The sequence below is a fragment of the Coccinella septempunctata genome, chromosome 3 (assembly GCF_907165205.1).
Source record: "Coccinella septempunctata chromosome 3, icCocSept1.1, whole genome shotgun sequence".
Lineage (NCBI taxonomy): Eukaryota > Metazoa > Arthropoda > Insecta > Coleoptera > Coccinellidae > Coccinella > Coccinella septempunctata.
The window spans coordinates 32,215,778-32,233,354 of NC_058191.1; the positions used below are offsets into that span (position 1 = coordinate 32,215,778).

General features: G+C 36.2%; 1 protein-coding gene across 1 annotated transcript in view; it reads left to right on the forward strand.

Moving 5' to 3' along the window:
* The first annotated feature begins 1,186 nt into the window (after positions 1-1,186).
* The window catches only part of LOC123310167 (tetraspanin-2A), a 106,770-nt gene continuing 90,379 nt past the window's right edge, over positions 1,187-17,577 (forward strand). Inside the window, exon 1 of the mRNA XM_044893577.1 lies at positions 1,187-1,366. Within this exon, the coding sequence (XP_044749512.1) occupies positions 1,262-1,366 (105 nt within the window). The 5' untranslated portion in view covers positions 1,187-1,261. The remainder of the gene's footprint in view (positions 1,367-17,577) is intronic.

Consider the following 17,577-nt stretch of genomic DNA (forward strand, 5'->3'; position numbering starts at 1 on the left):
GAAGGTGTCGGCCATACTTTTCGTTGACTGAAAAATCCGTGGAACTACGTACGTCAAACTAATACGGAAACCTTGAGCACATATCTTTTGATGGTAGCTTCTGCAGCTTTCTTTCATTTGCGAGAATAAAACAGTATGAAATATTCTGAAAATGTTATTATTTCCACTACTTCCAATTGGCAATCAACAAATGTAACCCATATTCACACTATGAAGAGCATCAATAGTCAGAAAATAAAGTGGTGGAGCATGGTTCAAGGAAATCATAATGGCATTTATCCAATTTTTACGGATCACATTGAAATTAATTAACTCTCTCTCACTTGATGCATTCTCGATGAGCAAATCGATGTTGAACCTATTATTTTTGCACAAAAATTCAGGCTACTAGTCAGAAACATAATCCCAGATATATTTTGTAATTACTCTTTATTGAAAAAAGGATCTTTCTAATCTAGGCACGCAGTAGTTCATGAAATGGCTTATATTAAAATAATGGAAATTCTTTTCAATGAAACATCGCTAAAATCCGCACCTTCGTGCAAAATCTGGAACTTTAATGCTATTCAATTTTAATACTTATCTGATTGTTGGTTTTACGAAGCCTTCATCACGCGAGCTAATATGCATTTATAAATTCTCAGTAATTTCCATGTCAGGCAGTTATGCACATAGGCTGTATTATCTCAGAATAATTGCTCGATCAACTATCGATATAAATCTGACCAATTAGGACATTGCTTTATTTGCATCAAACTGAAATAATCCAACAATTAAATGTTGAATGGCTTTTTCATGGCGATGTAAACAGTAATTCGTTATGGTTATGCTTTTATGTGATTATGGTGGCTTATATTCCTGAATATACGTGGTCATTTACGGCACATAGATTCTGAAAACCTTATGAAAACTACGCAATTTTCGCAAAAAACACTCAACAGATCGTACAGAGGTTGTACACGGGGTACTCAAATGTTCCATACAATGATTCAAAGAAGCTCGTTCTACTAGGAATCTACATTTATCAATTCGTAATTTCAGGCATAGGTATAGGTATCTATACCCATTATGTATGTGCAATCAATGTTTGCTCAATATAAAAGTTCGCTCACATATTATACGTATTTCATCACGTAAGATAACTTTGTTATTATCAGGTAGATAAGATTTTGAGCGTGATAGCGTTTAAATAAGCCAGTCTCAGTTTGATCGTGTTTTGAGTCGAGTTACCGAATAAAAACGGAAAAATTCAAAATTAAAAATGACGGGTATCGGTGAAGGAAGTGGTGCTGCGGCTGTTCAAAAGTTCGAAAATCACATGAATATCATCAAGTACACCATGCTGTTCACTAATGCGTTTGAAGTGGTGAGTTGGACAGATTTATTGATCAGATAGCAGTTTTGGGAAATTCGAGGTAGTTACTAGAAACTAGTGAAGAATTATACTAAGCTACCCATATAGTATAACCTTCACGCACCTGAAGATGTTATTGTTATTCTGAAATACGTATGGTGGTAAAAACTTCCCCAGTGAAAAGGTTTTGGCATCATCCGGGAAATTCTGAACCATATATTTATTGGCGACGCATTTTTCTGGCAATAATAGGTTTTTATCAGTGCAGTGCATAGTGAAAGATTGTCTTGAAATATTTTTCCTTTTTTGAATTTCGCAATTCAGAAAAGAGAAACCAAGAGTGTGAATAGCTAATTGGACAATTTGGTCAAGTGAACGTGGTTGATACATACATGATACATATTATGAATACTCGAATAGACTGCGATTTCCACCATTTGAAATTTTTATGGTTTTCAGAATTATAATCTTTGAAAAGTACTTCGTTTTGATTATCTCCAACGATGACTATGTTTATTTGAATGTAGTAGTACTCCCAAGTAACGAGAGCGTTATCATTATACGTTCAACTGTCTGTGATTTTTGAGAGGTTTGAGCCTACAATAATCCCAATTGTCTAGATTTTCATTTGATCGAAGTCAATTCTGGCCGTTCCTGTACATAGGAGGATTTGAAATCTCCAACCATTTGGAGTATCTGCCTCAGAACTTCTCGATTGGTATCGATATTGGAGCAATATTAGCATCAGTGTACAGCTCATTTCATGTTGAATTTTGTAGCTGTATTCCATTTTTGTCCCACAAGAAGTGGCGCTACTTGAACAGTAGTATGAGTTGAGACACACATATAGTAAAAGAAACTAGCACCAGAGGTGTTTGTCTGAGTTAGCGTTTCTCGAAGCTTCAATTTTCAAAAGCGGTAGTTTTTGAGTAAATCGAAGCTGACAAAAAAACTCATTTTAAAAGTTGCATAGAATATCAGGGTCGACTTTGACCATTTTAAGGTTGAAGTATAACCTAATTAAATTTGGTTTTGACTGTTTCAATAAGATTATCATTTTCGCCAAATTTCGTTCCAATGCATGTCCAATGCATTCCAATCCAGTCCATGAGACAAACATCAAAATTGTCGCATTGTTCTATTCTTTGAAAGGGCCAATCTTGATTCTTGACAGGGAATGAGAATTCAAGAAAAAATTACATGGTGAACTATTTTTGTGTGGAGAATGCGTCCACAAAGTAAATATTCATGAACCATCGTTACATGTCGATATCATACCTGTATCTTTCACATTGCAACAAATTGATTTCACAAAATTATGAATGAACGACTGAGGGTGTATCATGAAGTTTTCAAAAGCTTTGAAATTATAAATATCTCCGGAACCTCATCAAATCCGAAATGAAACACAACCGAGGTGGGAAGTGAATGATGTGGCTTAATTTCGAAAAATATCTCCTTCCAAGAACTCATTAATCTTTTGTTAATCCCCTTTATAAATTCGGCGAGCCTCAGCTTGATTCACCTCTGCTTATGAATCATTCTCAGTTCGCCAGGGTCAATCTGGTTGTTTCGAGGACAGGTTAGCCCGCAGAATGCGCCACACTTTTAATTTTCAGCTCAGAAGATAACATGAAGATAGGCAAATAAAGCCTAAGCTACCCACATTTGCGTTGGTTGTATTGAATTATTTTCGGGAACAAAATTGCCTTTTCTACCATCATAACGTATTGCTCGGGATCTCTTTATTTATGGCATTTAATTAAACCGTCTGTACGCAATTCAGGACAGGGCGTTATCTTGCGCATTCCATAGATGTTGTGGCAACAGAACGAAATGGGATCAATGAGTAATATTTGAACAATGATAAGGAATTGACTAACAGGTACATCGTGCCCGTTATCATTTCCAGAAACGTATTTATCATCTTTACGATGAGCAGAATGATGTGGACTACCCTGCGATTTCGCCCACCTGAAAATAAACATGTTTTTGTGCTACAGATTCATTGAGAAATGAAGTCTGAAAAGATAGGTCCAACCATCTGACAGTGGTATTGAGAAATTAAAACACTTGCAGTGTAAATAATCTCAACTTACTGAAAATTATTATGATTTACCTGTAGTTTTTCATAGAATACGAATGTTCCTGGAGTACAGTTTTTCGCAGAAGATCCCACTCAGAGCCATTTCAGAACTGGCAGAAGAAAAGAAATTTTTTACTTCACATTCCTCTCATAATTGGAATCATGTTGAAATACTCAGTTCTGTTATCCAAAACTTCAAAAATTTCGGATTCAAAAATATTTGGCGCTAAATTCCACTTTACAGTCGTACTTTAGTTAAATTCCGATTTCAACTTCAGTGAGCAGTTGAATATCTTGCGAATGCCAGATTATACAGGGAGAGTCTTTGACTCGTACAAATATTAAACAGTAGATTCTTGGGGTCAAAAGAAACACTTTTTTCTTCTACCATTTTTTACGATTTGGCCCTGATAAAAAGATATAGTTATTTTTAGTTTTCTTGATGAGCTTTGCCACCCCTGGAAAAACAAAATTACCTTAAGACTAACTAGCTAAATCCGTGACACTACGCATCTGTGGATCTTTCAAACAGAGTTGTAATCAGCCAGTACCCAATTCTTCAAATTTCACCGATACTTGAACATCAAATGACTCGAAAATGGCGCATTATACGAGAATTATGAAGAATAATTATATTTTGAAAAAAAATTCAAATATTCATTAGATATCGTCCAACTTAGTTTCAAGAGTTGGAACCTTTGAATTTTGGTTTTTTTGTGGTACGTAATGGTCATAATCAGAAAACTGAAAGACGTGGGTGATATCATGTGTTCGAAAAAGATTCATTAAATAAATGAAAAACTATATTCCGGAATTCATTTAATTCGATGAAACAGTTTGTGAGATACAACTAAAAATAACAGTTTCCTATGGTTTTCAACAGACTAAATTTTTTTACCTAGCCGCTTCGGAAAAATTGGGGTGAAGAAAAAAGTATTTCTGTTGACCTCCAGAAAATACTTTTAAAATTTTTGTACGAGTCAGAGACTCACCCTGTATAGCAACCTATTCATCATTTCTCATGAACCTATTGTTTATTCTTTGAATAGAAATGATGGAAATGAGGAAAAAAAACTGAATTCGAAATAAAAAGAGTTCCTCCACAACGAAAAATCAATCATGATCTGAATTACTTGATCTAGATGGACTTTGATTCTTCATAACATCAAAAATGTAATCAAATTTGATTATATTTTTGTTACGATAATAGAATAACTGTCAATTATAGTGTCAAATTACTGAAATTAGTTACGAAAATGCGAATCAGCGGGAAAAGGTGAATCTATGAGCTTACTAGACAGTAACTGAAGAGGCTTTTGAATATTAGGTTGCTAGCAACATTTAAAAGAGAAAATATCACCAAGTGTAGAACCTCCAGCTGCTGAATTCCCTCCAGTCTAGCCAAAGAAGCAGATTACAATATCGTTTGAAAAAAAACAAAATGAGAACTGAATTTCCATAAACAGACAGGAGGAGCTGTCCCTCTTTAGGTTCAGAGATATCATGACCGGAATTTCTATCATGAGGTGAATGAACCAAACTTTCCGGTCCATTCACACCCACGAGGATTTCACCCTACTTCGATAACCATATATCCAAGGCGCGAGCTCCATCCTCGTCCTCACGATAATATTCCACCAAAAAATTGAAATATGATAATCATTCATCAAACATTATTAAATTCCTCAGAAACGTTTTGCGAGGACATTCTAAACATAGTGTTCCACCGTCTAAGGCTCTATCCTAGTCGATAAAATAGGAGTATACGCAAATCTGACCAGAGATATGAGTGATTTATGATAGCATTTTTTACCTGCTTCGGTGGGGGTCAACTAACACTCTCCAAATCCCTTCATATATCATGCCCCCTTTTTCATATCGTCTTTTACCCTCCCATGCCTCGGTATCCAACGCTATAAACGTCGTCTTCGAAGAAGGCAATATACCTTGTGCAATTTTAATACTCATTCCAGTGCGAGCCAGAAGCATCTTTCCTGCGTAAAAGAGCAGCTGTCATGTCTACAAGAGGATTTTGCCGAACCTAAATCATTTTTATTTCAGTCAGAAGGAGGCAGGTTGTTATGACCGAAAACTTCATAGTTATACAGTGGGTTTTTATGGGGGGGTGGAGTGGTGGAGATAGATGTGTTGTTGAATGTAGTGGTTTTGTCGGGAGAATATGAAACCAGTGATTTATCCCTACTTTTGGAATTGTTCGTGGAACGAGAGTCAGATTAAATGAATCGGATAAAATTCTTCTTCTTAATAGTCCCCCTTATCTTTAGTCGTCCGACTGCCTCAATTTATTTTTGTGCTCACTTTTAAAACCACGAAACTTGCAGAAATCATAAGCTCCCAGTAACTTTCTTCAGGATACCTATGTAGAGTTCAGAAAACGAATTGAAAATATTCTTTTTCTCGTCCATTCTTCAGGCTTCTTTTTTCCCCTTAAAACTGATTCAGGTAAAGGGATACACAAATCGTATATACAATTTAAAAATCTTCACATGCTTCTTATTCGTACGAGGCATAAATCTGAATAATTTTACCGAGAATTTTTTGTTTGTTCAACACATCGTCAGAAATTAACTCATAATATAACACTAATAAATACTCGAAAGTAGGCACAATTCTACAGCTAATGTTCAAAATTACCACCATCACACGTTTAAAATATTCGTCAATTTTTGAGATTTTTTTGTGCTGCTTTGTGCTAGGTTTGTGCTGTTGAAATTTTTCCTTCCATAGGTATGCTTATCAGGGAATTTCACAAAATCTCAAAGGTTGATATACAGGGTGAGTCTTTTACTACCTATATTTACACAGTAGATTCTTGAGGTCAAAAGAAACACATATTCGTTTACCATTTTTTCCGAATCGGTACGGTTTTAAAGACACAAACTGTTGAAAAATCATTCAAAAAATATTATTTTTAGTTCAATCTGACAACGGTTCTCTCGAATGGAATGAAATTCGAAATATAGTTTTTCATTTATTTGATAAATCTTTTTCGAATACAAGATATCACCCATGTCTTCCAGTTTTTTCATTATGACCATTACGTACCATAAAAATACCAAAAATTCAAAGAACCCAACTCTTTAAACTAAGTTTGATACTATCTGATGAATATTTGTACATTTTGTATAATAAGAGTATTCTTCATAGTTTCTTGTATAATTGTGCCTTTTTCCAGTCATATTTGATGTTCAAAAATTGAAAAGTATCTGCTAAATTTGTAAAATTGGGTATTTGGCTGAATACAACTTTGTTTGAAAGATCCACAGATGCGTAGTGTCACAGAGTTAGCTAGTTATTCTTAAGTAAATTTTGTTTTTCCAGAGGTGGCAAAGCTCATCAAGAAAGCTTAAAATGGCTATATCTTTTTATGAGAGTTTATGTATGAAATGTATGTGTGAAATTTGAAAAATTGGGTACTTTGGCTGAATGACACTCTGTTCAAAAGATGCACAGATGTGTAGTGTCACAGATTAACTGGTTATTCTGAAGGTGAGGTCTGATTTTCTAGGCGTGGCACAGCCCATTATGAAAACCTGAAATGGTCAAATCTTTTTATCAGGGCCGATTCGGAAAAAATGGTAGAAGAAGAAAGTGTTTCTTTTGATCTCAAGAATCTACTGTTTCGGGAAAATTGAATTTTTTTCCTCCCTAAACTGACTTAAATTTATAGGATTCCTTGAGAAATCTCGAAATTCAATGAAAAAACAGCTATTTCAGAAGGTATCTATTTTTTTGTGTGGAAAAAATATCCAAAGAATTGCACTATTCGAAAGCTCACTTGTAAAGTGAATATTATTATGACTCAAGGGATAGGTCATCAATAAAAATCAAAAATAGTTTGAGCGGCCATTGTTAACTGAACTTATAAAAAAAGAGTATTTTAATAACTCACAGATAATTCGTTTCCTATATCAACAATTAGGCTCGATTGAATCAGATACGACGATAAGAATGGATTGAAAATCGAGCTTCTTCTAACCCAACCTGAGACCATTAATCCCCGTTTCAATTCTTCTGAAGAATTTCCAGGATTACGATCCAAGGTATGGAATTTTCAATTCCACATTTCCGCCCAGAGTATTTATGCAACTTTTAATACCTTCGGAATAAAGTAATCCCTTTCATCCTTCCTTGAAAACCCGAAGATGCAACTCCGCCTTTTATCTACCCAACAGAAACTTTCCAGCGCCATATTTCAACCCGTGAATCTCCCTTCCACCGGCTAGAAAATAATCTAGCTGCATTTTACTACAATATAGCTGCCGCTTTATCAGAGTCGGTAGTTAACCGCCTTGAAACCGGTTTTTGCGCGATTTGCGCTGGGGAAACAGATTATTTTGCGCTCGTAATTAGAATTTTTAAATAACGACCCCCGGTATGGAAAATACACAATATAGTCCGCAGCCTCTGGGCGCGGGTAACGATCCGCACGTTGTGAAGGAAAATAATTATATCATCGCAGAATGCTGTGAAATTGCAGTTTCCAGGTGAAAAAATAACGAGGCTTGTATTTTTGGATCGTATCGCTATACGCGTTTGAATGCAATATACGCGCTTTTTTTCCATGAGCGAAATTCTATTGTGCTAATGTGGATGTTCGAGTTGCCATCCACTTTGTCCGTGATATTTTCATGTAGTTTTTTTTTGTTGCAGATAACGTTCGAATTTTTCAAAGGATCCAATTGGTCTGGAAATATGGCGAAACAAATATAAAAGTGACAGAATTCGAAACACTAATCGTTTCATAAAAGCTGACAACTAACTATTTTTTTCCTGGTGCATGCAATCACGCTGAACTCGAAACTTTATATAAAAAAATAATGAGGAAGAAGAAATTATTGGGAATATTGGACACTGTTTGTGACAATGCCGACGTTTCGAAACAAATTGGTTTCTTTTTCAAGACAAAAATACAAAAATATATTATAAAACATACAAAATGACATAACATGAAAATAAATTACTTAGTTAGGATAAACAATATTGTACGCTTCTTAAAAACATCTAGACATTTTAAGGAATCAATAATTTATAGAGCAGGTACACAATGCAAACATCTATCTTATCAGATATTATTTCCACATTTATGACAATGACACCAACAATTAACATAAGCTGACAAAATATTGATCACGAATGGCCCATAGTCTTTTGATGTAAAGTAAACGCCATTTTATTTCAATTTGCAATATTTTCACTGTCATATTTATGTTGTTTTATTCTATCACGTAAATAATGTATTCTTTGGCCAATATAACACTTGTTACAATTAGCACAGAGTATCTTGTATATCTCTCCTGACTATAACCGAGTTATTATAAGAAAATAATCAACGTTCGGTCTAAAAGGAATGTGAATTGAAATAAAAAGATAAATAATAAAAGAGAAAAAGGACATTGCTGTGATGAAACAATAGAAAGGAAAGAGCCAGAGGCAGCCATTCTTCTTCTAATGATTTTGGCACCGAATTTGAATGTAGTTTCGTCGAAAAATGGACAATGAAAGAAATTTCAATATTTTATTTTAGTTCGATTAATACCAGCAAAAACTAGAATAATGAAACCAACCACAGTTTCCTTTCTTCTCTAATGTCCATACAAATGGATGAATTCGTCAGCAGATAAGGATGTTATAACGAACAAAATCCAAGAATTTCCATTCGCACTGTTTACTCCGCTGAAGTTTATGACTCCATACAAAATATTCCCATTCACAATTGCTCCTATTCTTGAATTCCTTTCATACAATTGTACACGGTCCGCCTCAGAACTTTCTGAAATGTCAGCAATAAATTTTATTCGGGATAATAATGTCTCCTTACAAAAGCAAAACTCGGGTTATAAACATTAGGAAGTGATATATATTCCGCGCTTTCAGGATAGTTTAATATAAAACAACATTTGTCATAATCGTAAAATAAAATTAAAATGGGAGGAAAGTTCTTTCTCCGCACAATTCCAAGAAATGTGTTTTTGCAGTTTTCAGTGTGTCCCCTCGGCTTGAGTTTGTTGTTCCATTAGTTTTGCTGTCGGGGAAGTATTGATGAGTACATCAACCTTAAATCCGGTCACCCTGTAGATAATGATAGTATTTTTTGGATTTGTCAAGTTGCCAGCGTTCTTCTAATTGTATTAGGTACTGTTTTTTCGGAGTAAATGGTTTGAGTCAGATATTCCAAAAATTTAGTTAAGTTTCTTTCACTAGTATTTATAGTGGTGAAACTTGTTGAAATAGAAAATATTTTCAATTACAGAATTAATGCTGTAAACTTCAAGTTAAAACGACATTATTGGAATGTCTGTTTGAAGCAAAATTTTCAAGAAGCGAAATTCACACTGAATACGCGAATACATAAATTTTGGGATTTTTTTCATAATCAAATATTTTATGGAAAACAAAATGGAAATACAACTTCAAACGATCATACAACACTGAAGTGGACCCAAGAAATGAAAATATGTAATGAACTAAAAAACTCAAAACACTAAATGATAACGGCAATCATTATTCGTTTTCTCAAGTCCAGTCCTTTCTTTTGAATCTTGCAGGCCAGAGGCCAGTGTTACGCTACTCTGGTGGGCGCTCTCCCTCATTCAACGCCCCAACGGTACATAAAATACTGATACGATGCCAATATTTTATTGGCAATTCATTTCAAAGAGTGTTTGGTGTAAATTTCGAACACTGATTCAGACTACTTGAAATGTTCTGCATCCGTAAAGCCTGTACAATTATGTGTGTGATTGTATATTTTCACTACTGCATGAAAAATTCATATAAGAGTATTGCAATAATTCCAAATTGTGCAGATACGCTTGTCAGCGAGCGAGCGATTTAGTTCAGCGATATTTCAGGAAAGTCATTGTTTTGAAATCGATCCATCTTAGTGTTCATTTCAGAAGTGGAAGCAATTCATTTCGGCAAGTATTTTGGTACAGTTAAGATTCTATACGTCTCCAACGCCGTATCCCCTTCATCCATTTCATCGATATCGGACGAAATGTTAGGCTGAATTGGGATATAAATTGTTCGCCTGCCTTCTCTCCTGTCTCTTCTTCCAAAATACTCAAATTTATTGAATGCGCGGAATTATCCGAAAGGTCAGACAGAATCCCTACATCATTCCGGTGTTTGACCAAAAAGACCCTTTTCTGGGAAATATGGTGCTTTAAATGGAGGGAGGGAGTATTGAATAAGATAAAGGTCTAGGAAAATATTTCTCTTCCAGATCAGCGTAAGCGATTTCTCAAGTTATAAATATACAGATCAGCTTATAACATTCTGAGGATCTAAGGCGTCTTCGGATTCCTAATCTGCACTCGTTTCTATCCCCAGGTGATGAATCGGATACTGGATTAGTCGAAACTGCCTTGTCTTGCTGGTTGAGTCTTCGATATTTACATATTTTGGATGGTGGATTCTTTTAAGTGACGAAACCTTTATTTCTGAGTTAAATTTGCCCTTAGAAAGTACTCGAGAGCACAATGCTCAGACACTCACGGTCTTGTAGTACGAGTCAAGCCCAAACACAATGCCTTATCACAACTCTGGCCTCTGTGGCCAGAGCCCAAAAACCTCCTGAATGACCAATGATTCCTAATTTCCTCAACCGCATTTAGTAGCAAAACTGCGTCCCTCAAGTGAACCTACAAAAGTTATATATCACTCTTCATCTTAGTAGGTATATACTTCCCGCCTCGCTCTGCCAACCTACATCAATCACTTTGAAACCAGAATAACTGAAAAAATGAGACAAACCTAGACAACTAAAGCCTACGCATTCTCTGAGATTGCGAAACGTTAATTCGTAAATGATACACCTTCATTTCATCTGGCAGGCGACTCACTAAATGGATACAAGACGTCTATTTAATCAGCGCTTGTTTCACGACATTAATGGAGGATACGTTGGAATTGTGTCGTCTTTCTCTCTAGCTTTAGTTTCATATCTATCCCAGCCATCAACCCTCGCGCGAACCCATTATTTCGGACAGAAACTGTCTGATCTGAATTATATCAAAGGACAGTGGTAGTAATTCATCCTTATTTCATAAAAGAAGGTATTGTGCTGTGTGGACTCATTCGCCTAGGATGATGAACAGTTGTTATTGTTTGGCGGACTTCTCGCTGTTATATTGTTACCTGCAGGTTAAATTCGCTCATTTGTTATTGTCCGTGTTAACCTCAACATTATCAGAACAATGAGTCATAAATAGTTTTGACTCGAGTTAGCTCGATACTACTATTGATATGAATTACTTTGATAATGGAGAATTGGTAGTAGTATTTATTGAGCTATTTTCATCACTCTTTTATAGCTTTCCCAGCCTTCTTCAGGGAATCTCGTCGGAAGCAGGTTTTTTCAAATACAACTTCATGTACATAGAACATATACAGGAAATATAATTTAAGGACGTGCTGTATTCAAGACATGAAATACAATCAGAGCTCACCTTATTGAAGTTAAAGCTGAGAATCAAAATCAAAGAAACGAGTGTATAAAAAAAACTGGCAGCAGCTGGCATAATTGCTGTAGCTGTTGAATTGTGTTGAGCAGTGAACCAGTCGTACTCCCTCGTATGACAGGAATCCAAGAATGTATAGTACGGAGCAACAAACACTAAAGTTGTATTATCTAACCTGGTCTTGGTCTGAACTAGACCTTGTGAAGTAGAAGAAACTGATATGACGAGAGACATTTTATAGCTTTGAACAGATCCTAGCTTATTTGATGCTTTGGTAGCTACATTTTCCGAATACACCGAAGAATAGATAACATCGACAAGGAGATGATTAGAGTCTCTCAGTTAAAGCATTGGATCCTCCTCCTCATGAAATAGGTTTCTGATGAAGAAAGAAGTTCTTGTCTGAATCTTTGAAGATTTCAAGAGCACCGGATTCCAATGGTCCTATTCATGTGGAGACCTTGGTTCTAGGTATCGATTTGCTAGTGTATATGGTGGTGAAATTCAACGAAGCTCAAAGGCATCAACTTGCTGTCATTGGCTATGTGGTACTTGATTCTCGATACAGAATGCCATTCAATTTAGCACTTTATATAATGATTTGGCAACCCCATCTTAAATGCTGCTATTCTGACGTGGAGACAGAAGAATTTGCTCTCTTGAATTGTCTGGTTTAATTACCAGATCGGTAGATTTTTAAGGTGTTCAACTATCCGCACGTTGCTTGGTTTCTTTCACCGACCTACGTTTCAAACTCTATAGTGAACTCCCTACCGAACTATATCTACTATATCTGAATTCATCTGCAAAATGCTTAACAAGATGGAAATCTTTTTGTGTGGGGGTCTGGCGGATGGAACTCGTATCACAGGGTCAATAGATTAATCTATACACGAGGTATCTCTTCAATTGGAATCTCGATGGATCTCTACAGGTACATTTTATGAATAATTTTAATCTTGCGAACGTGTGGTGCATATTAGGCCTTCATTTCTAGCCTTTTATCAATTTTCTCCATTGCAATAGATGAGCTTCTGAATTGTGCTACTACAAGAAAGAAGCCTTCTTCTTCCTTCTCGATATAAGGCAAAATCACACGATCATTCTGCGTCCCTTTACCTAGCTTGCGCTCAGGTTATTGCTTCATGTTTTTCGAGGCCGAACCCAATTTCTGTGACCCAGAGTTGATTTGTCACATGGTATTCTAACACTTATTTTATCACTCATTCTGTGGGTGTGTAAGATCCATTGGTTCTTGCCCTTGTCTCTAGCAACCGTTTATTCTCTGCAGTATCAGGTCCTGTTTTCGAACAATATATTATATCATATTGGGTCTGATTGTCGTTTTGTGGGTTCTGGTTTTGGTGTTCTTATGTTTTGTTGAACCATATTGTTCAGTTGAAACACTCTGCTACCTCTGCTACTTTTGTGGTTTGTTCTGTTACTCCCTCCTCAACATCGCCATATCCCGAAAGTTCTATGTGAAGGTATCTTAATCACATTTTCTGTTGGATAATTTTTCCCTCAAGTTCGAATTTGCATCTTATAGGCGTTTTTCATAATGACATACATATGGTTTTGCCTTCAGGTATTTTCATGTCAAATGTTTTCACCATTCTAATAAACCGATTCAGGAGTCTATGTTGATAATCTTCCCTCTCAGCAATTGATACTGCTGAAATGAGTCTTAAATGAAATAATTGTCTAACTTTGCTCTTGATTTATGTCCAGGGATTCACAGGAATCAATCCTAGCTGATCTCAACTAAACGAAAACACAAGAAATTCAAATTTTCTTAAAAGAAAGAAACATAAAAGAGAAGGGTGTTGTATTAGACCGGACAGCAAAAATCTGCTCTTTTGGTATGGTTGATACGGGGAGCATATCTATATCACAACGGATAGCCAGGCCATTCTGAAGTCCCTAGAATCACGCTGCCAGGGATCTCTGGTGACATTGGAGTGTCGTAATACCATGAAGCAACTGGCCAGAGCCAATAGAGTATGGGTACCAGGGCATTGTGGTGTTGAAGGAATTGAAAAAGCCGATGCAACAAGAGCAGCAACATGAGCCTTTCTGGGGGCTTGAAAATATGAGGCTGCCGTCCAGCAATGGAAGTTGAGCAACAGAAATCCTCTGCAGAAACACTCCTGGACTTACTCAGTCGAAGAAATTCGTAATGATTTCACCGACCTACACCAGAAAACTGCTAAAGCTGTCAAGAGCTGAGCTTTTGGTGATGGAGGGACTGCTCACAGGGCATTGTCGGTACAAATGATATTTGTACCGAAATATCATTTGTATAGAGTCCGCAGATAAGATTTGTAGAAGCATAAATAGGTAATCATGGTAATCAAGTGTCCAGAGCTGGCTGGCCTAAGAACCATTCGTATGGGGAAACCGGTCCTGGATACTCACGAGGTAAAGGCCAAGGCCCCTAAGGATGTTGTAGGTTTCATCAACACCATTGACGACATCCTTGGGTTCCTATTAATGAGTAGGGTAGAGAACAAAAGATCTACATAGTCGCAGTTCCCGAAAGGCTAATCAAATAATAACAATAGTTATATGAGACTAGGCTTTTATATCGTTCCTATATTATATGTTGTGAAAGGGTATATCAGTCACCAGGAACCTCAGTTTTTATACAATTTATTCAATTAGCTACGTTTCGAGACTTTCAGTCTCTTCTTCAGGCTGAAAAATATGACAATTGATTTTAAACAATGTTTCAAAGGAAAAAGTCTATTTATCTAATATTCATAGGTGAGCTGGTTTAACTTATTTTTGAAATGTCTGAATATTTGTTTGTGATGAATTATTAGTATTAATTGTGGTGTTTAAGTATCAAGTAAATAAAAGTTAAATATACAAATATTTGTAAATGTTATACAGGTATTCATGTTGATTACTTTCTATCTAGAGGATTTTCATCGTGTTTATGTAACTGTCATATATTTCAGCCTGAAGAAGAGACTAAAAGTCTCGAAATGTAGCTAATTGAATAAATTGTATAAAAACTGAGGTTACGATATACCCTTTCACAATAATTATATGGTTGACATGACCAGCCAATGATCTGAGATGACAATGTTTGCCGAGTATCCGGAATATTTGTTGGAAGTTTAAGGGTTTATAGCAAACGAAATGTTCTGACCAAATGAATAAATTATCCATTATCTCAGAAACGTAGAGCCTTGTCCTATAATTGTTGTAGTCTGGCTCCCCTAGTACTATATAGTCATCATAAAACTATGTTAAGTTTTTCGTGAGACACTCTGTATATAAAGAATTGGTGAATTCCCATAAGGGCAGTTTATTTCGAGGCCCAGATATCTGGATCTTCCCAGCTCTACGAACATCCTTGAAAGTTGAGTTTTTCCGTCGATATTCCATCCAATTTCGGGAGTCATATCCAGCAAAAGTCCAACTGGAGCTTTATATACCTGCCTATCTAGTATAATTAACCTACATATCGAGTTTCCCTTTGAATCCGCCTCGAAAAATAACGAAACTCAATGTCAAGAAATACAATTTCACGTCGTGAACACAGCGATATGACTTTCTCTGTATCGTTGAAATTGCGAACTGGGAATTTTCCCTCTAATCGGGATTTGTCGTACACCCGGTCTGTTCGTAACTTGTTTTCGGTTCAGCTCACTCAATCATATAACCCCGCGGACAGTTGTGGACGAAAGCAGAATGAGTTGACGTTTTTCCGCATTAGCTCTAATGGCCGGGAAAGGAAGAATGGGGCTTTCACGAAAATATCATTCATGTCTGACGGAATATACACTGAAACTATCGGACTGTCCCTTGATTTGACCGATTGATTGAATCCACGTTTTGGGAACGGGCTCGTGGGCGAAATACCCTGTTCCGTGCGTGGGTGGATTCGAATAGAAAAATGGTATCGAGTATGATACAGATATGATACAGAAATGTATACTCCGTACAATGCTAATTGGGACTTTATGACGACATGTTAGAAGCCATTCATGCCTGCCTGATTTTTCAAAGGAGTGATCAATATGCATAGTTGCACGAGTTCATTTTTGCTTTGAAAAGGCCACTCGGAGTGTATGGGAAGGTGAAATGGTGCAAATTACACGCTTCAATCGCCCAAACGAAATGCAGCAGGAGGAGTTCAAACGGAAAGTGGATTGCGTTCCGAGCTAGTTCATTTTTTTCGGATCATTTTGCTACGAACTTGTACTTAAAATATGCGATGAACATCGAAAAGTGAAGCATTTTCCATTAGTCAGGATGGAGGAACGCATGAGCCAATAATTATCAGAAGGGTAATGAAAGAAGGGATCAAACTACATTTTATTCCTCGTAACACGAAAAATGAATGCAGATACAGAAATTAAGCAACATCATAGTGGATTTTGAAGATACAGAAAGTATTCTGCTTTTCATTCGTAAGTTACAAATATGTAGCGTACGATCCTGTAAGTTTCAGATTAACAGATTCGTAAATAATGCAATTCTGGAAATGTTTCTGTCACTATCTCATTGACAGTGTCACTTTTGAACTACTTATCGTAAATAGTTACGTATTCCTGTAAGCTACAGACCACTAAAAATCGTCCAGAATTGCAATTTTCCTGTAAGCTTATGAAAAGTTACGGAATGGCTTACAGATGAAAGCAGAATACCACCATAGATATTAGAAAGAAAAAAAGGTCCTATGATGTATACACTTTCAGCGGTGGAGAAAGCATCTTCAGGTCCTCAAAGATGTAAAAAAGAATCGTGAGGTGTACATTCTCGAGCGTATCAGATTAACAAACTGTATATGCGCTTCGTGTTTCTGATAATGAATTCTCGTTAATCTGACAGTTCGCGTGGTGGGGCTAGCCGTATGGAAGAGGTAAAAAAAATTTCGAGCGTGTCAGATTTTTGGAGGATATGTTAATTGGACGCGAAGGAAGCTATTTTTCAAAGAACTGACAGTTTGGACGTGACACAATATGATAAAAAGGAATTTGTTCAAAATATCTCCCTTCATGTACCTCTAATCGTTTCTCTATTCATAATGAAAGTTATAGATAATAAAATTTTATACAATTTTTGTCTGAAACAATTTTACATACTCTAAATCGTTTTCGAGTTAGAGGGCGATAAGGGAGAGGAGCTTAGCCACACATGCGTAAGCTCAAGGTCAATGTAGAAACCCAGTCTAATGCAACATTCATCGCCATATATCTCAAGAACGTTCAAACGTATAAAAAAATTCTTCGGCACAAATTTGTAGAAAATGGTATGCTCTACAACTTTTATAATGAATGCAAAAACAATTTGAAGCCCAGGAGAGGAGATAATTGAAGAAAACTGGTTTTGTGACCTTTATGGCCAATTTTTATTGTTTCGGTCTGCTGAAACTGTCAGATTTTATTTTTTCCGTTATTCTTGAATTATTAGCTTCAAATTAAGAAAAAGAACCACAGCGCTCTAGAATGTACACGTGAAGTTTTTTTGCAATGTGGGCCGTCCCATATATTTTCGTCACGCTTGAATTGCCAGATTAAGAGAATATATACTTTTCAACCTATAATTAACCACATATATCTTAATCTGACATGCTGGAGTATGTACAATGATCGTTTTTTTTACTATTCTGACAGGCTGTCCTAGACGATTCCCCC